Source organism: Anabrus simplex, chromosome 1 (genome assembly GCF_040414725.1).
Source record: "Anabrus simplex isolate iqAnaSimp1 chromosome 1, ASM4041472v1, whole genome shotgun sequence".
NCBI lineage: Eukaryota > Metazoa > Arthropoda > Insecta > Orthoptera > Tettigoniidae > Anabrus > Anabrus simplex.
The window spans coordinates 610,385,837-610,407,760 of record NC_090265.1 but is presented as its reverse complement, the minus strand read 5'-3'; the positions used below and the strand labels follow the sequence as shown (position 1 = coordinate 610,407,760).

At 37.5% G+C, this 21,924-nt stretch overlaps 1 protein-coding gene across 1 annotated transcript in view; it reads left to right on the top strand.

Moving 5' to 3' along the window:
- Positions 1-21,924, top strand: part of LOC136857202 (legumain) — a 137,972-nt gene that overhangs the window by 94,560 nt on the left and 21,488 nt on the right. Inside the window, exon 10 of the mRNA XM_067135665.2 lies at positions 15,029-15,202. Coding sequence (XP_066991766.2) covers positions 15,029-15,202 — 174 coding nt within the window. The remainder of the gene's footprint in view (positions 1-15,028; positions 15,203-21,924) is intronic.

Here is a 21,924-nt window from a genome sequence, read left to right as displayed (position 1 = left end):
ATGCAAGACCGCTACTTGGCGGTAAATTACATCTGCTGCCATTGTTATTGTTGAGAATGTAGCCAGCACCATTGTCGCGCATAGGCAAGTGTGCAGGATTTCTGGCGACACGAATGACATACTTCCGTGCATTATTGACCTTATTATAGAGGTGAATAATTGGACGATCAATCTCATTCCTATCATTTATTTCAAATGTGTTTAAATTTTTATTTATATGCCAGGAGAATCTACTGTAATCTAAGAACGTTCTCCAAAGAAAAGATGGCTTTTGAAAACGAACCCAGGAAAGTTTAAAAATGATCGGTTTATGATCAGAATAAGTACATAGAAAATCTACAGCCTGTTTCCAGTCATGTCGGGAATGGAATGAATAAAGCCCCATCTAGCGGCGACAAAAGGAATTGTGCCAGCTGCTGAAACCTGTCACACTCCTCTGGTGCAATGATTAATGAATGACAAATGAAATGATATTGGACAGTGTTGCTGGAATGAATGATGACAGGGAAAACTGGAGTATCCGGAGAAAAAGCTAAAACTAAAACAAGGCGTGTTTTTTTATGTTTAAAGGAGATTCCAAACACCAATGTTCACATCTATTACCTTCAGTTTTGAGATAAAAATAAATAACTTTTTTCACTTTCACACTCCCCCCCCAAGTGAATTTTCCGGCAAAAAATACTTGTTTCTTAAATAGTAAAGGATCTTCTAAATACCGATTATCACGACTCTAACTTCTTCAGTTTTTGATTTATGTGTCCTCATGAAAGGAATTCAACTCCTTTTCACTCCCTACCCCCAAGATGATTCCCCCCCCCCCCCCGCCCAAAAGGGGCTTTTCTTTGTTCTTAAAGGAGATCCAAATACCAATTTTCATGTCTGTAGGCCCTAACAACTTTAGTTTTTGTTAGATGTAGGTATTCTCATACAATTAAGTCAATTTTTCAATTGTTTCACCCCCCCCCCCCCCCATTCATTGAATTTTCCGAGAATACGTGTTTCTTTTCTTTTAAAGCAGATTCCAAATATCAAATTTCACGTCTGTAACATCTTCATTTTTGAGATAACAGTAGCCTAATTAAAAGAATTCAACACCATTTTCAATCACTTTTACCGCCCCCCCCGCCACCCAAGTGGTATTTCCGAAAACTAAAAATGCACATTTCTTTATTTTTAATAGAGATAAAAAAATATCATTTTTCACTTCTGTAACATGTTCAGTTTTTTGAGATATACTGTATAAATTCTCATTTTAAAATTTCACCCCCTTTTTAGTTCCCCTTAAGAGGAGTTCCCAAAAACAAATCACCTATGTTTCTTTACATTTATAGGAGATTCCAAATACCACTTTTTACGCCTCTAACATTCTACGTACCGGGCGAGTTGGCCGTGCGCGTAGAGGCGCGCGGCTGTGAGCTTGCATCCGGGAGATAGTAGGTTCGAATCCCACTATCGGCAGCCCTGAAGATGGTTTTCCGTGGTTTCCCATTTTCACACCAGGCAAATGCTGGGGCTGTACCTTAATTAAGGCCACGGCCGCTTCCTTCCAACTCCTAGGCCTTTCCCATCCCATCGTCGCCATAAGACCTATCTGTGTCGGTGCGACGTAAAGCCAATAGCAAAAAAAAAAAAAACATTCTACGTTTCTCAGATATTCTGTAGATATAATCTTTCGAAAAATTCACCCCAAATTGTCACTCGTGTTTAACCCCTCAGCGTCGCAGCCGTTTAAAGAGCTTCCTACCCCGCGGCCGGATGAGATTTCAACTACGCGCGACTGAAATACATTGATTCACTTAAAGCATTACTACTAGTATAAGAGTAGCCCGATATTCACGAAATTTGGAATTCCTTAGGGTAGAACTATGGAAATGAAGATAATTACATAATTGTTTCACATTTCCTTAGTAATTTAGTTCCATGTGATAGAGTTCGAAGCACTCTTCGAGACAGAGACCCAAGGCACACTCCTGGCAGCAGTACACCGATGTCTTCTTTTCACCGTGTTTTGAACACGCGATACGTCTCTGAGGTTTGGATTTCTCACTCTTGGGTGCTAATTTCCTGATAAAACGTATTTCCTGCAACCTTGGAACTGTATTATCTGATGCACGCCGGCCTTGAATATTTCGTTTCCCGCCCGAGAAGCGTATTTTGTACTACGTAAACAAACCTTCCATCAGCTGAAACTGATAAGATAACTGCTCAATGTTTGTCCCTGTCACTTGTCTAAATATTATTGGAGAATCTAGGAATCATTATTCACTGTTGAAAACTTCCCTTTGACCTGTATAATTATCTATAGTCTCCTACACGAAATTTCCAAGTACTGGTTCCTCCTCATCGTCACTCTCATCATTTACCACTGCATCGGCCACAGCTACATCATCTATTTCATTATTACTACTGCTAATACTGCCACTACTACCTCCGACTAAACTTTCATTTGAATTTTACAATATTTCAAGCACGTTACTCTCAGCAGGAGCTAGCCATTGAGCGCGGTGCGTCACACAAGCTGATGAAGCTGCAGCGGGACCGAAAGCAGCAGGACGAAACTGAACGAGGGGAATAACATTTATGATGAATGAAACCAACTCAATACATATTTCAGATTAAAAGGTCGATACATCGTCTTTCAAACGAGATATATACCATGCACAACTGCTTCTCGTGTCGTATGACAGAAAGCAGCACTAACTGATGCCTACACAGAGCACTCGTGGAGAGTTACGAAAAGACTACAAGCTGAGAAATAAAGACAAATATAATAAATAAACCGCACTCTTAATAAAAAATTAGAGCAAAGATTATCACACGAAAAGACAAACTTCTCAGATCATCATTTCTTTATTTTATTCTGTGGGAAAGAATGAAGTAAACGGACTATTAAAAAAGCAGGGATTGGTGCTCAGACATAATTGACAAATACTTATCCTTGCAAAAGCAACTACACTTTAACGATTTTCAATTCTTATTTAGAACACTGATAAACCCGAAAATGTCTTCTTGGAAACAAAACAATTTGCATATCCATAACACCAAAACTCTTCGCGCTATAGCCGTAAATGCGAAACCATGTATGGGTCTATACCACGTATAGAGGTCGGTGGCTGCGGAAGAAGAGGGGGTCTATACTACGTATAGAGGTCAGCGCTGAGGGGTTAACCGTCATTAATTGGATTTTCCAAAAAAAAAAAACATATTTCTTTATTTTTAAAGGAGATCCCATATACAAATTTTCAGTTCTGTAATAACTTCAGTTTCTGAGATATATGTATCCTCATTAAAGGCATTCAACCCATTATTCACCCTATTACACCCCTCCTATTGGGATTTACAGAAAACAAAACAAAATACATGTTCATTTATTTTTAAAGGAGATTCTAAATATCAATTTTTACATTTGCAAACTTGTAAAGTTTTGAGATATAGATACACTCATTTTAAAACCCACCCCCTTTTCAGCCCCCCCCCCCCCCCCGCACTATTTGGATTTTTCAAAAGAAAAAGTTTCTTTATTTTTAAAGGAGATCACAAATACCAATTTTCAGGTCTGTAATATCTTCCGGTTCTGAAATATAAGTAGCCTCATTAATGGCATTCAGCACATTTTCACCCTTTTCCACCCTTCTCATTGGGATTTTCCGAAAACAAAAAATTTGTTTTATTTGTAAAGGAGATTCTAAATACCAATTTTTACATCTATAAACTTTAAAAGTATTGAGATATAGATACACTCATTTTAAAAGTTCACCCCATTCTCACCCCCCATTAATTGGATTTTCCAAAAACAAAAAAATACATGTTTCTTTATTTTTAAAGGAGATCCCAAACACCAATTTTCAGGTCTGTAATATCTTCAGTTTCTGAGATATAAGTATCCTGATTAAAGGCATTCAACCCCTTTTTCACCCCTCCTATTGGGATTTTCTGAGAACAAAAATATACGTGTTTCCTTATTTTTAAGGAAGATTCTAAATACCAATTTTTACATCTGTAAACTTTTTAAAGTTTTGAGATATAGATACACTCATTTTAAAATTTCACCCTCCTTTTCAACCCCTTAGCGACGGAATATCCAAAAATCCTCTCTTAGCGAGCACCTACATCTTAATATGAATGTATCCCCAAAGTTTCATTTCTTTATGTCCAGTAGTTTTGGCTCAGCGATGATGAATTAGTCAGTCAGGACAAGTTATTTTATATATATAGATATTTTCCACAGAGACCTGACTTGTGTTTCAGGCTGTGCTAAAAGACTGTGTTGAGTCGCATGTTAACTGCTGCGTTATAATGTGCAAGCATGAACTATGCTTTCAAACTCATCTAAGTGTAAAGTGCAACTTGAACTTTCCCGTGTGTCCATTCTCTCTAACAAACACCGGAAATCTTGGCAAAGTGTTGTGCCCGTTCGCATCTCGCAGACCATTTACAAAATGGCGGCGTAGGAAGGTATGGCCCATGCGATCTATTAAGGCAATGAACTTCTCATTAATACGGTATATAGGAGACCATGCACGTCACGGAACGGACTGTTTTGGAAGACACTGCAGGACAGTAGAGGCTCAGTTGGATTGTTTTATAAAAAAAATATAGCAGCGGACTAATTGTTAAAAAAATATACTCTAAAAAAAATTTCAACGGCAGAAGAAAGATGCAAGTACAAGCTAAGCTTTACATCTGAAGATTATCCTAAACTTCTGAAGAAGATATTGACTGTTTTACGATCGACGATCAAATCTGACAAAATAATTCACCAGCGTATATTATAAAAGAGACGAGATATTATAAAAATAAGTAAATCGCGGTGAGATACATCTGACTTGGATCCGGTGAGCAACCACTCTGCGATTGGTGAAGAAGGACTCACTATATCGGAGGACCGATAATTTCGTATGGGAAGAAAGTTACCCCTGTTGTTATAAAATTTATATATATATATATATATATATATACGGAGAACTTATCCCAACTGAAGAAAATTTCATCGTTAAGAATAAGCAGTAGAACAATGGAATATATCATGACTGATTGCTCCGCAAAAGGAATTTTCTACGCTATCTGCAGATTTGGAATGATGACTGCTTGCTAAATTTACATGATGGACTGAACTGGGGATAGGCACCGGCCAGCCAGATGACCAGCCGATGAGGATAGGCACCGGCCAGCCAGATGACCAGCCGATGAGGATAGGCACCGGCCAGCCAGATGACCAGCCGATGAGGAATGGACCGGCCAGCCAGATGACCAGCCGATGAGGAATGGACCGGCCAGCCAGATGACCAGCCGATGAGGAATGGACCGGCCAGCCAGATGACCAGCCGATGAGGAATGGACCGGCCAGCCAGAGGACCAGCCGATGAGGATAGGCACCGACCAGCCAGAGGACCAGCCGATGAGGATAGGCACCGGCCAGCCAGATGACCAGCCGATGAGGAATGGACTGGCCAGCCAGATGACCAGCCGATGAGGAATGGACCGGCCAGCCAGATGACCAGCCGATGAGGAATGGACCAGCCAGCCATATGACCAGTCGATGACCGGGAAGACGTTGTCCAACCGGAGATCCAGATCCTAACAGAGGGTCTAACCACAACCAAGGAATGGAGCGACAACCAGACCAAACATAACATCTGACGAGCTAAGTCTTTACATTTTTTAGTAGAGTAGTTTCTTGCAATCTACACCCTCACTCTAACTTCGGCATGTGCGGATTAATTGGTGATATTTATGAATTAATTAAGAACGTGTGTGAATCATAAAGTGAAGTGTGAGATATTTAAGGCTATAAGATAAGATGGCAGTGTAGAATTAGAATTCTATTATATCATATACATGCTACTGCACTTGCATACATACAGTAGAAACTAGCATGAGTAAATGAAAGAAGTGTTACTTGTGAAGATCTAATAGCAATGAGTCTATACAACTAGTGAAACTTCGATTAATCTCGTATTACTTGTACAATGATTACGTCACGAATTTACCTGCGCAACACAGATGAATATAGTTAAGTTACGTATTCCTTTCTTTATAGAAAGAGGGCATTGAACTCCCAACTGCTGTTAAAAGATAAGAGGTTATTAAAATGCGTTTATAATAAGGCAATTCTAAAATGTTTGGCATATAGCTTTAAGAGTAATCGGCGATATGCGTACGGCAATAAGTATGCCAGTGGAATGATAATGTATATTGGAATGGTGTTAAAATATAGTTATTTCTCGGAGTATATTAAGGAATATTTGAAATGAAGATGTTTGTTTATGTTCTGTGGTATGAGAAAGAATTGCTATTCGCCGAGGAAACATTGCGTTAGATTAACATGAGGTGAGTTTGTGTCATATGGAAAGAGTATATCAAAAGAGTGAACATCGCGCAGATGACCCATTTTAAGGTAAGATTGACATGTATTATGGTAGAATTGTGAATCGTGACAGTTTTTATCTGACATTGGTAAATGGTATGTACCGAATACAAGAGAGTCCTTTAACATACGGTTTAACTAGACTCATGACTAAGTACACATGTGATATTCTTTGGTGCGGTGACATTTCAATATAATATGTATTAATTTCATTCTGTACTGACCATACGAGTTGAGTAGCTCGTACACATGAGAGATATTGAGTAATAGGAGATAGCTAAAGCACATTGAGCCGTTGGTGGAGGAGTGTGTGGATCGGAAACTACCTAAACAGTTAGATAGATGTTAATTTCTTTTCACGCAGATATGATTTGAGTTGAAGTGTTTAAAATATAAAGAATAGGAAAATGGTTAGTTAGGAGCCATATGTCGTAGGCTCTAGGGAGGTATTGTCTTAGCCCGTAAGTTGTTATTTATGCGTATTCAAGATGAAGGACCAAATAATCAGAGTTCAGATTTATGAATGGAAAATTTGGAGGGCAGTTTAACGATTTCATACTAACGCAAGAGTTTGTTTGGGAGATACATACGCAAAGATATGGTCAGATTTACATTCGCAATCTGACTTTATCCCGTTTATAATTTTTATTATGTTTCAATTTAGCAAACCATCCATTTTTATCACAGTGAATTGACTTAAATGTGGTGTGAATAATTAATATAATTATCGTGACAGTATTCACATCGAGTATTTATATGGAGACCGTGATTGCTCAGTGATCTCTTAAACATAATTAGAGTAAATCAAATACACTTCGGAACATGGCTACGAATATAGAAGTAAATAACCAATATGAACTTGAACATTGAATGAGAATGAGTGTAAATAATTTAAAACAATTATTTTGCTTTTATTTGAGCCAGCGCTGACTCTAATCCCTTATACATAAATGTTATTAAGATAATACTACCCAGAATTCACATTAACTTTACATTGAACATGATTTATTCCAATAAATTTTGTTATACTGTTCTTTTAGAAATTGTCTGTGTTATGAATTCCTTTTGGGTAACAGCTAGTTTGTAAGTTAGCTAATAAGTTTAGTAGATATAAGTAACTGATGAATTTGACAAAAGAGAGAGATTCTTTTTGAGGTTTTCGGCCGCAGGTCCTTACTTGAGTGAATAGGTTCCCCCATGATGCGTGTCTCAGCAGACCGAGTCTCTTCCGAAACCACGTTAAAAACAAACACATATAAAATCTCAGATTTTATGAGTGATAGATAGAATACCCTGAGAAGAAACCGAGTTACCGGGAGAACATTGCACTGACCGCTAGACTGTCGGGTGCAGTGTCGAAATCTCATATTACTTTAAACATTGAATCCAGTGTGGGGCAGGCTACATCGTTGGAGATACGTGGTAACATCGAGGGATGATACGTGGTAACTTCAAGGGATAACGCTTGGTAACATCGAGGGACGGAACATGGTTCACTGCTGTTGGTGCTGAGTTCGACCTCAGACTGATCGTTGTGGGAGTTCCAGCCGCCGAGATGCAGAGCTGCATTTCAACCATTCGTATTGCTGAATTCAGGTGATATAAGCACGTTTTACAATCTTTCTTGGGTGAATAATCTCATCATATTGCACTAAAACATTAACTTGACTTATTGCCAAGGCACTCTATCAACCACAATACTCTAGTGCTACATTAGTCAAGTGCAAGTGCCTAATCCATAAAAATATTTTGGTTGTGTGAATTTCAATTCTTCTACCTATTGAAATTGTAGGAAGTAAATTAACAGAACTGTAAGTCTGTTTATAATGATTTAAAAAGACTTCAGGAATTCTGAAGCAAAGTGTAATTTGAAATCATTCTATTACAACTTAATTGGACATCAGGATTTTCTACAGCAAGTGTATAATTTAAAATCATGCTTATCTATTTAAAAAGACTTTTGGATTTCTGAAGCAAATGTAATTTGAAATCATATTTAATCCGACTTAGACAGACTTTAGGATTGTGCAGAAGTGTTTTGAAAGATTTAATATTTAATTTGAACTTTGAGAACTTAGTCAGTTGACGAAGTAATTTAAGGTTTATGAACAAAGTGTTTATTTTGAATTTTATTTCATTTGAATTCATGAGTGAAAATTTAATTGGACTTTAGGGTTTATTTAACTGAAGTTATTGAGAACAATAATATTCATTCTGGACATTTTACAAACATCAAGAGGATATATGCAACGAAGATTATATTTTGTTCAATTTTAACAGCATTTAAATAATTCCGCAATTTAATTTCAATCTGAACATGTTAATGGAAGATTTACTTTCAAGACCATCTTTAGTATTTGAATGAATGATAGTGGCAGGGTGATATATTTTTTTTTTCAGATCATTAATAAATTTATCAGAAAAATTTTAATACCATCTATTATTCGCCCTGTGAAGCTTCCTTCTCTGTACCTGCTCCAGAAAGACCGTACACTACCTGAGATCCTTCCCATGCTCTTGTGCCCAATAACTTTTCCTGGTACCCCTACATATATTTTTCCTCCAATCTTAAGAAAGTGATTTTAAAACTGTAATGTAATTATCTGCTTGGTCACCTCGATTTGTAAGTTTAAAAAAAAAAATGTAATTACCGCTCATATATTTTGGTCTACTGACATTTTTAAAATTATTCACATTTTAAATGATGTGGACATTATGAAGCGACAGCAGTTTTCGTTGAGGGAAAAATCGTAAAATACTTGTGGAAGTAGAGAAAGGCGAAGTAGCGAAGAAGTATGGCATTAGCCCATCAACACTTTCTACTCTTTTTTAACAGAAAAGTAAGATAGAGGAAAACACTGATGCTGAAGGCCTAGGTCCACAGCGTAAGAAGATCAAGACAGCTGGCTACAAGGAGGTGGACCAAGCCGTCTATACGTGGTTTGTGGAAATGTGGAGTAAAAACATTCCAATAAATGGCCCACTGTTATGTGAGCGTGTGCGATCTTTCGCATGTTCGCTGAGTTTATGGGTAGCGCTGGTTGGCTTCATAGGTTCCGGGAGAGATATGGCACATCCCATAAAATTATAAATGGTGAAGCTAACGATGCCCCAAAGGAAGTTGCGTCTTCATGGCGGCTGGAGACTCTAACGGATGCCTTGAAGGAATATTCGCTGGCAGACATTCATCATGCAGAAGAGACTGCGTTATTTTATAAACTAATGCCGAACAAAACCCTTGATTTCAAGGGAAATAAGTGTTTTGGGGGCAAACGTTCAAAAGAACGTATCACGGCTCTTTTGTGCACCAATTCCACAGGGACGGACAAACTGAAGCCTCTCATAATTGGGAAGTTTGGGAAGCCAAGGTGATTCAAGGGGGTGCAACATCTGCCCTGTGAATACAGGCACAATTCTAAGGCATGGATGACATCTGTGGTATTCAAAGAGTGGTTGTTGGACTTGGAACGTCGGATGAAGGCCGAAAAGAGGAGAATTCTTCTATTATTGGACAATTGCCCTTCTCATAATTGTGTGCTTCGCCATTTGGAGCATGTAAAAGTTTTATTTTTTCCTCGAAATACAACTTCAATTCTGCAGCCGCTGGATCAGGGTATAATTCATGCAGTAAAGCGGCATTACTGAGCTCATGTGGTCCATTGAATGCTGTGCAATGTTGCCACAAATAGAGACATTAACATCAACATATAGGGAGCAATGTAGATGTTTAATGCTGCATGGAAATCCCAGAATGCAGCCATCATCACAAACTGCTTTAGAAAAGGTGGAGTGGTTTTTATAGAAGATGTTGCAGAAAATGAAGTGTTGGGTGATGTGAAAACCGAGGACAATTGGAAGCTTTGTGTACAACGTTGGATGTGCCATCTACGGTAAGTCGTACCGACTACGTCAACGTAGATAGTGATGTAATAGTCCACAAAGAAATTACCAGTGAGGAAATTGTGGGGGACATTATGAATGATAGGGATCCATGTGATGAGGAGGAAGAGGAAGACAACCCCCAAAATGATTGTGATCGACAGAGCTTGACTCTTCCGCAGGCAATGAACATAGCACGTAGCCTTCAAGATTTTCTTGTGTCACGAAGCGATGTGCCAGAATCTGTTTTAAATTCATGTGGAGTGCTTCGTGACTATTTGGAACGAGCTTTTGTGTCTGGATCTATTCAGAAGAAAATCACATATTTTTTCAAAAAAATGAGGTTCTGGAACAATATGTAGACTTGCTGGTATAATGTAAAAATAGATTTTCTGAAAACATCTGTCAATACTGTAACTCATAATGGTATTTCGAAGTTATATAGTTATATAGATCCTGCAACGGATATAACAGGGCAGATGACCTCGTAGTTCCGCCCTCTAAAAATAGCAATAACTAACGGATATAATACTAGGCGAGTTCTTGACTTATTTCGGTATAACAAATTAATTTCAGATGTCCCCAAAATTTTGTTATACTGGTATTTTACTGTATAACTTTTGAGTTGAGAAGTTTTCACTTTCCCACCCTTGCCATATTTTCAATTTTATGTAGTTCTGTGATTTTTGAATTTTTTTTTTTCACCTTCCAATTTATGTAAGTTAATTACTATCATCATCATCAAAATTGGCTTCTTGAACAGCCAGAATAACCTTGTTTTTTAAAGAACTGCCTATATTCATAATTGAGGAGCGTTTTTTCAAAACTCGATATTTGCAGCAAACATCATTTTTCAGGAAATGTGTTTTTTTATTTCCACTTAGAAGCATAGGCATGAAACATTTCAAATTTTTGTCGATGTCAGTTCCAATAGAGACAAGCACGATATCTGAATAGAACTTGTTGAAACTTAAGGTGGATGAGGTAAGATTAGATAATTTTCTCAAGCTTTTTCAAAAGTCAATATATGCAAATATTCTGGTAAACTGGAACTTCACATTAATAATCTAACTGAATGATATACTTTTGTTTATGGAATTATGTACTTATTTTTATTTTTGTTATTTTGTGAATAATATTTTTTGAAAATTTATTTATTTTTGAGCTCCATTGTCATACATTTTTTAATGTAGGCTACTTGGTATTGTAAGATTACATAATATTATTAGATTCTAATATACTTAGCATCAAGCAGTGTAACATAAAACAAAATAAGGTATTAACCTATAATATCAATCCTATTGTGATGAATGAATACATTAATATCACACAGGTTAAATTAAAGTTAAGTCTTACAAAATAAAGTCTACTCAATTAATATTTAAGAACTCATCAAAACACATAGCCATCAGAAGGCTGTTACTTGTCTTCTAACACGACCCTGTAGAAATTCACAGCATCATCCGGTATTTCAAAAAACTTCAACAGAGCTTGAACATCCTTCTTTCACTGGGTATGCGAAGTAGGTATCCTGTACTGATACGGAGACTCTTTTATGTCTCTTATTATATGTGATAACACGTTGACTATTCATTTTAAATGGCAACCTAGCTCGTAGTACATTCTGTGAACTTTCTTTTAGATCTTTGATTTCCCAGTCCCTGCTCAGAATTTTAAGGGTGCCATGCTTCTCTAAGATATCATAGTATTGTTTGGGAGACAGTATGTTTTCCTGTCTTCTGTAAGATTTCTCAATTCTACCGAACACTCTGTCTGGATTATTATTTATAAGTTTCATATTCCGTATTGATTGGATTCAATGTAATAGACAAGAAAAATATTCCACCGTTCAATACATTTATTGTGAATGAATTATTGCACTAGTACCGGTTTCGGCCTATCTTGGCCATCATCAACTAGCACACAAATTTACAGTCATTAGACAAAATTACAAAGATGTAACGTTAGAGCATCCGGATGTCTAATGAAAAATGGAAGTAAAATATATTGCAGTATGTTGCGTTAAAATATTTCTGATTAAAAGTGGTTTTAGTTTATTATAACCATCACCACTTTTAATCAGAGATATTTTAACGCAACATACTGCAATATATTTTACTTCCATTTTTCATCAGACATCCGGATGCTCTAACGTAACATCTTTGTAATTTTGTCTAATGACTGTAAATTTGTGTGCTAGCTGATGATGGCCAAGATAGGCTGAAACCGGTACTAGTGCAATAATTCATTCACAATAAATGTATTGATCAGTGGAACATTTTTCTTGTCTATTACACTCTGTCTGGAGCCGTGTAGCTGTGTCCCTGAATAGGGAAGAAATGTAGAATATTACTGAATAATGTGCTTTTTTCCAAGAAAGCAGTAAGTGTGGCCAGGATGACTCTGTTTTTGTTTTGGCTGCTACAAGAGTCTGAGAATAAATGTATCATGGTAGGGGCCATCTTTGTGCAGTTTCTTTTCCAGGTTAAAAAGAAAGTCCAATAAAGCCAAAGCAACTTGGTTGCAACCTCTTGAAGATTCTGTTTCTAGCCAAGTATAGAAAAATATGTCTTCCTTTCTTTGCTCCTTTGAGTGAATCATGATGCAGAGATTGTATAACCACACTTGTCTAGCATAGAAAACCTCACTCACTGATAACTTCGGAATTGGTTGACTCTGTTGCATGTCAAAACATATCTTGATGACACCTGGGTTTTCTTCTTTTATTATTTGATAAAACCGCTTTGCACGAAGTTTATGCAATCTATAACTTGTCCTCAGTTCATTCTTCTTCTCTAGGCATGTTTCTGTCTTTATTTTCATCAGACTAATTTTACAAGTGGAGCAGGTATCAGTGTGAGGAGTTTTGAATGACAGATTGAAACATTTATAAAATATATACTTGTATTTGGACAGCGAGCACAGTTTCAATCCAGAACTTTTCCTTTCTTCACAGAATGTCTTCCTCATCTTATTGACTGCGAGATATGACGGTAAATATCCTCTCTTAGAATTTCATCTGCCATGATGGCTCTCTGCATTTATACCTTTTGATGTGATTCTTAATGGCAACCGTTATGTCCTTGTGTTCCTTGCCTGTTCTGTCACCACCTCAGTTTCCCTTAGGTAACTTTACAGTATGATGAAACCTACTAGCCAGATAAGATAATCTGTCCTTTGACATGCCAGAAATTCCTTGAAAAGTTGCAGCACAGACAGGAAGTATTTCACCAGTTTTCTTCCCAATGCTGTACTTCACAGAAGCAATTTTCTTCTTCCTAGCACTTTCATTGTTCACTACCCTGCACTGAGGTGTGGAAATGTGCATATACTCCAATAGAAATTTGTCTTGATCGACCTTGTTTAAAGAAGTCACATGATGATGGAATTCTGTGATATCTTCTTAGCAGAGCTCCAGCTTTGCATTGTTTCATCGTTTTAGTTTCTGTACTTGTGGGCAAGTCTTTGAGTCCATGAATGCATTTAATATTAGGTTCGTTTTTAGTTTTAGCCAGCTTTCCAGGTACTCTCTTCTTGTATCTAGACTTTCTTCCACCGACACATTCCTGAACCGGTACGCCAGCTTCAGAATCTTCAGATTCATTATTCATACTGTTGTAGAGTGAAATAGTTCCTCACACAGTAACTTGCTTAAAACTTCTCAAGAAGTGAGTTTTATTCTGTCGACGACAATGAGGGCTAATCGCGGGAACATGTTGCATGCAGTTTCAAGAATACATCCTTTCAATAAAGGAGTCCGGCGTTCCATTGTTCCACAGAATAACACTTCCGATTATCCATGAGAATGCCACATGATTAATAGTTAACCGCATTTATTGTTTTGCTTTAACTTTCTGAGAGCATATATAGACTTTTGCAAAAACCTTGTGATTTCAACCACTTCTATACACGGCAAATATCGACTTATGCAAAGGATGATTGCACAGGATGGTGAACAAGGTCAAACTGATAACATTAGCATGCATAACTCAATTTTGAAATTTTTGCATTTATCGAGTTTTGAAAAAATGCTCCTCAATTGTGGTAAGATCACTGAGCGTAACCAATCTTCTAACAAAAATTATATTACTCAGTAAATAGTTAATTGTAATAATTCGCAAATCACCCTTGTACTCTGATCTTTCAGGCATTACCCTTATATTATTCTTTTGTTTGGTGTTGCCTCTAGTAACCTTTATTGAGATAGTTGAATGTCTTGGTCTGACTATGAATCATGTTGTAATCTGCATGCCTTCTGGCTGAGCAGTGGTTGTTTGTTAGGCCAATGCCATCAGAGTTTTAGTGCCAGGATTTTTTTTTTTTCTTTTTCCATTTTTTTTGGATTGAGACATATGATGTTTGACAAAAAAATCTCTGCATGAGTCTACTCAGTTTATATTGCAGGAATGTATGTATAGCAGCTCTAAAAAAGAAAGACGCATGATATTGTATGTTTCTCACATTTAATGTTATCAGAATTTTAATAATTATCAAAATATGATTCACCTCCCATGTAAACTAGATGTAAACCCTGTGGATACCAACAACAACCATTATATCTATAGGTTCAGTTGTTTCTGAGAAAAGCGTACCTGCAAGGAATGTAAACAATACCATGTGCTCATTTTATTTTTATTTTTTTGCTACTGTTCAATACATTCCCTCTTGTATTGGTGTGTCTTTCCTGTCTTCTTTCTTTTCATTCTTTATGTTTATTTTAAACATTTTCAAAGCATTTTAGGGACTGATATTTCATTACTTCTTCCTAATTTGTTTTTCCAGCTTCGCAGGCAAATTGAAAATACAATGAAGTTCATACTGCATAGCTTGTTTGATGAAGATCAGATTCGGGTACAATCAATCATGGATGCCAAACACAGCCTCACTCCTGAGAACTTTGGCTGCTACAGGAAATTGGCAACACACTTCTCTGACAGATGCTACAAGTTTTCAGAGGTATGAAAATATACAGTTATTTTAATTATGCAAAACTTTATGGCCTTCTTAATAATAATAATAATAATAATAATAATAATAATAATAATAATAATAATAATAATGTTATTGGCTTTACGTCCCACTAACCACTCTTTTACGGTTTTCGGAGATGCCGATGTGCCGAAATTTAGTCCCCCAGGAGTTCTTTTACTTGCCAGTAAATCTACCGACACGAGGCTGACGTATTTGAGCACCTTCAGATACCACCGGACTGAACCAGGATTGAACCTGCCACGCTGGGGTCAGAAGGCCAGCACCTCAACCGTCTGAGCCACTCAGCCCGGCGCTATAGTCTTTTTATGTTGGTGTTAGTTTAGTGGAATCAGACCTACAAATTAGGTTTTTAATTATCAGGGATTTAAATTATTATCTCAGAACTTAGTTTTGAGAGTTTTTTTGGACCTCCCAAGTTTTGCTTGATATGTCAAGACACTTCAAAATGAGTTTGGTTCAGTCATACAACTACATAAGAAAATGTTATTTTTTGACCTTCCTTTTAACCTTCATCACCACCCACCACCACCACCCCCCCATACAACCTCCTCTCCCATATCTTCTTTTTGTTCCTGACAAATCAAATGTAGCTGAATTTTATGCTGAACTGACAAAAGGTGAAATACAGTCATTTGTGTAAATTGGATCAGTCATTATCCTATACCTGCGTAGTAGAAATACAAACATTTGTGTAAATTGGATCAGTCATTTCCATATACCTAAGTAGTAGACAGACAAAATCATCATCACCATCATCATTTCCCTGTACAGCAGAATTCCGCTGTAACAAACACCAGTATAACGAAATTTTCAGAATAACGATTTTTTTTGGGTCCCTTCCTTTTTCCCTATTTGTTGTGTGTTAAAATATGTTATTTTGATGAATTTCGTAGTTTCAGTTTAACAAATTAAAATTGAGCTCTTTTCTTTACCAATTTGACCATATTTTCTCACATCTATATATATATATATAAGAACATGTCCTGACTGACTGACTGACTGACTGACGGATTCATTATCGCCGAGCCCAAACTACTGGACATAAATAAATGAAATTTTGAACCAAACCAAACCCCAAACCCCATGGCACTACAGCCTTGAAGGGCCTTGGCCTACCGAGTGACCGCTGCTCAGCCCAAAGGCCTGCAGATTATGAGGTGTCGTGTGGTCAGCATGACGGATCCTCTCGGCCGTTATTCTTGAGTTTCTAGACCGGGGCCACTATCTCACCGTCAGATAGCTCCTCAATTCTAATCACATAGGCTGAGTGGACCTCGAACCAGCCCTCAGTTCCAGGTAAAAATCCCTGGCCTGTCCGGGAATCGAACCCGGGGCCTCCGGGTAAGAGGCAGGAACGCTACCCCTACACCACGGGGCCAGCAATGAAATTTTGAGGATACATTTATATTAGAATGCAGTTGCTCGCTAAGGAAAGATGTTCGGATATTCCATCGCTAAGGGAGTTAAAGTGGGGTGGGGGGGGTGAATTTTTAAAATGAGTGTATCTATATCTCAAAACTTTAAGTGTTTACAGATGTAAAAATCAGTATTTAGAATCTCCTTTAAAAATAAAGAAACGCATATTTGTTTTTGGAAAATCCCAATAGGAAGGATGAAAAAGGGGTTGAATGTCTTTGATGATGATACTTATATCTCATAAACTGAGGATTTTACAGACCTGAAACTTGGTATTAGGAATCTCCTTCGAAAATAAAGAAATACCTTTTTTTTGTTTTGTTTTTTGAAAATCCAATTAATGGGGGTTAAACAGGAGTGTCACTTTGGGGTGAATTTTTAGAAAGACTATATTTACAGTATATCTAGAAACGTAAAATGTTAGACGTAAAAATTGGTATTTGGAATCTCCTGTAAAAGTAAAGAAACATAGGTGATTTTATTTTGGAAACTCCACTTAAGGGGAACTAAAAAGCGGGTGAAATTTAAAAATGGGCATGTCTACACAGTATATCTCAAAAACTTAACATGTTACAGAAGTGAAAAATGGAATTTTTATCTCTGTTGAAAATAAACATGTACTTTTTATTTTTGAAAAAAATACTTTGTTGTGGGTTAAAAGTGACTGAAAATGAGATTGAATTCTTTTAATTTGGATATTGATATCTCAAAAACTGAAGATGTTACAGACGTGAAATTTGGTATTTGGAATCTCCTTTAAAAAGAAAGAAACATGTACTTTTGTTTTCGAAAATCCACTTAAAGGGGGGGGGGGGGGAAATTGAAAAATTAGAATTATTTGTATGAAGATACTACTATCTCAAAAACAAAAGATTTTTCAGACGTGAAAATTAGTATTTGGAATTGCTTTAAAAGTAAAGAAACATGTATTCTCGGAAAATCCAATGAAGGGGGGGTAGGGTGAAAAATTAATTGAATTAATTGTATGAGGATACTTACATATAATAAAAACTAAAGTTGTTACAGACGTGAAAATTGGTATTTGGATCTCCTTTAAAACAAAGAAAAATGCCTTTTTGGGGGGAAATCATCTTGGGGGCGGGGGTGAAAAGGAGGGAATTCCTTTTATGAGGGCACTTATCTCAAAAACTGAAGATGTTAGAGTCATGATAATTGGTATTTAGAAGATCCTTTACTGTTAAAGAAACAAGTAGTCGCTTAAGTGCGGCCAGTATCCAGTATTCGGGAGATAGTAGGTTCGAACCCCACTGTCGGCAGCCCTGAAGATGGTTTTCCGTGGTTTCCCATTTTCACACAAGGCAAATGCTGGGGCTGTACCTTAATTAAGGTCACGGCCGCTTCCCTCCCACTCCTAGCCCTTCCCTGTCCCATCGTCGCTGTAAGACCTGTTTGTGTCGGTGCGATGTAAAGCAACTAGCGAGGAAAGAAACAAGTACTTTTTGATGGAAAATTCACTTGGGAGAGAGGAGGGTAGGAGGAAAAGTGTGAAAGGAAGTGAAAAAACGTGAATTCTTTTTATGGGGATAGTTGTATCTCCAAACTGAAGGTAACAGATGTGTTTTTTGGTGGTGGTGGTGGTGGAGGAATCAACTTAACGGCGGTGGGGTGAAAAGGGAGTTGAGACAAATTAATTTTACTGTTCATTGTGTACTGCTTGATTCTGGGTTCGTTTTCAAGAGCCATCTTTTCCTTTGGAGAACTTAGTTAGATTACAGTAGATTCTCCTGGCATATAAATAAAAAATTAAACAGATTTGAAATAAACGTTAAGAATGATATTGACCGTGCAATTGTTCACCTCTATAACAAGGTCAATAATGCACGGAAGTATATAATTCGTATCGCCAGAAATCCCGCACTCTTGTCTACGCGCGACATTGGTGCTGGTCACGTTGTCAGCAGATGTAATTTACCGCCAAATAGTGGTCTTGCATATTGCTGCACGGTCCAGAACATCAATAATAATAATAATAATAATAATAATAATAATAATAATAATAATAATAATAATAACCTAGATTCAACTAATATCACCCACTCTAATAATGGCAGTGAAAACCTACAGCCTGTTTTCCAGTCATTGACCAGGTCAGGGATGTAATGAATGAATCATATATACGATGGGTTCCACTCGCAAACTGATTTATTAATGACTGATAGATGCTATGAAATGAGAATGGAGAGTGTTGCTGGAATGAAAGATGACAGGGAAAACCAGAGTACCCAGAGAAAATCCTGATCTCACCTCATTGATCAGACAGAACAAGCATTAAACCATCCATCTCACCCAAAATAGGGAAGCCTGAAAACAAGTCTACAACTACTTGCCGCATGATGCCACAATGCCCTTTAGGAGGGATTGGACTGAGAGAGATAGAGCCAGTTTAAGTAAATAAGAGAATCATATCTACATTCCGTATTTCCAGTGTTTATATAACAATGTTAAGTACCGGTACTTTAGTTCACTTTGAGATTAGTTAAAAACTTTTTAGCCTTGAAAATATATAACATCACACTCATACCTTTCCAGAAAAAGACATATGTATAGAGTTATGTAATTAGCCAAATTTGACTGCTAGAGCTAAAGAAGGAAACCATCCATAATTTATTAATTACGTCCCAGTTTATAGGTTGTTGAACATGATAAAGTATACCAAATCAATAGTGTTAAATAATAACAATGAACAGTGGTTGTTAAAATGTACTGTAGAAGTAATTCCATATAATCTGAAGTGACCCATTGAGCATTTATATTGATACATCTAGGAAGGTGCTGTTAGGAGCCCCAGTTTTTATAGATTCTTTATGAAAATTTGTCATAGCTCCTCTGGTGCTGATTAACAGAGCAACAACTCTTAATGCTACAAATTCCGTACAAAATCTTTGAAATACTCCAGTGTTTCACAGATGGCTATCTTTCCAGGCTGCCTGAATTGATGTCTCTCTCTCTGTTGGTTATTTTGCTTGGAAATAAGGTCATTTACATATTTTCAGTAATTTTTTTGCCTGTCATATTTTCAGTCCATTTTTGTCTGTCAGGTAGCAGGTAGGGACCCTCTTCGGAGGCAGTCACAGCCAGGGAGTGGCGCCCCTGCCTATGTGAGTCCCAGAGCATACTGACCCGGTGTGTAACATCTGTTATGGGTCCCAGTTCGGGGTTGCGAGTGAAGACCTCAGCGGCATCTGTGGTGGAGAAGGTGGACTTCAGTATGGTGGAGATGGCCGAAGGGGCAAACCAGTAGCGTCTGTACTCCGGAGGAGCGGCTACGAAAGGCATCTGTCTCCATGTTAGGGGTGACCTAATTTTGAACCTAGCAGTAGGTATCAAATATCAAATGCCTTTGGGTGTGGCGAGCCCATCGTAACAATAGCCTATATGGATGAAGCAGATATGGTGCCCCGGAAGAGGTTAGGGCGTTCACTGCTAAAAGCGATGCACAGCTCTTCAGGTGCTGGGAACTGTGAGAAGTGGGCAACCAGCACCAAACTACATCACGATTGTGACAGTAAATGTCCTGACGCTGACTGGAAAGACAGAAGAACTGGTTGACTTCATGAAAGAAAAAGATTAGCCATACTTGAACTGTGTGAGACCAAGATGAGGGCTACAGGAGAGATTCCTCTGAAAGAAGGATACAGGCTGTATTACAGCAGAAGACCTGAGGCAAAACATGGAGTGGCCATCATACTTAGAAAAGAAATCCAAGAATATGTGGAATATACAGAATGCATCAGCGATAGGATAATAGTGATGAGACTCCAGTTTGAAAATGGCATGAAAGATATCAGTTGTGTGCCCCACAAATGGATCGCATGGATGAACATCTAGAGGACTTTTTAGAGTAAGTGGAGAGACAGATATAAGATAAAAAAGTGCTATTGATGGAAGATCTAAATGCACAAGTAGGAATGGAAAGACAAGGAAAGGAAGATGTTGTAGGGCCCTTTGGATATGGAAATGTAAATAGGGTGACCAGATATTCAGAGACAAAAAGCAGGACCTGATCGTAAATATGATCTAGCAGCAGACTTGATCGCCGATTTTTCTCGTTCCTTTTAAGCGATACCAAGCGTAAAAAGCACACTACGAATCGTACATTATTACTCACTACATCATGATAAAACTTCAAAACACTCTGATTTTTAGATGCTATAAAAAAGGAAGTAAAGTGTTCCAATAACTAAAATTACCAAATTTTATTAACCTACTAATTATGCTATTACATTTGTTTACATTACAACACACAGTGTTACATTAACACATTGCAGTGTGAAGTCACTGTGACAGGCTCTCGTACTTTTCACTTGAATGAATTTTCTTCAATAACTTTTAAGTTTCCACGCAGTATGTCATAAAACTCTATGCAGTTATAATCCAAGTTGCACCTAGTGATTACCATGTATTTTACATTTTCAGGCTTTAACCTGGATTTTTCATTTGTCCATTTTCATTTGTCGTTAATGAAAATGCCTGTTCTGTAGGAGCATTTGTAACAGGCAAGCTTAACACAAATTCTACAATATCACCTATATTCCTGAAGCCAATATTCCTATCTTCAAAATTAGTGAATATTTCCACCCACCTCAAATGAGTTGGTGTACAAGCCGAATTCCATTCCTTTACTTTAGTAACTGTGACATATTCCCTGACATTAACAATCTCATCAAAAAGCATTGTATCATGTATATCTTTCCCAGTGTACTTAAGTACAAAATCTAATGACCTTTGTACATCACTCCATTCAACCACAGAATTAAGATCTGCCCGAATTAACCCACTGAGCTCAGAAAATGAAAAGTCCACTGGTCTAAGTATTCCAAGAAAGTGGAGTAAAATGTTTCAACATCAACATTTTTCTTGAAATGTGAAACATTAACTAAGCCATCATTTTCAAGGTTCTTTAGTTTAGATTGAACAACTGAGGGTACAAACACACAGTCTAGCCTATTTGAGAGCTTTTTCGTGAGATCCTCAAGTACTTTACAAGCATCCAACATGTTGCCCCTCTAATAACTGAATAACCAAACCAAAAACCAAACCCCATGGCGCAACAGCCCTGGAAGGGCCTTGGCCTACCAAGAGACCGCTGCTCAGCCCGAAGGCTTTCAGATTACAAGGTGTCATGTGGTCAGCACAACGGATCCCTTCGGCTGTTATTCTTGGCTCTCTAGACCGGGGCCGCCATCTCACCGTCAGATGGCTCCTCAACTGTAATCATGTAGGCTGAGTGGACCTTGAATCAGCCCTCA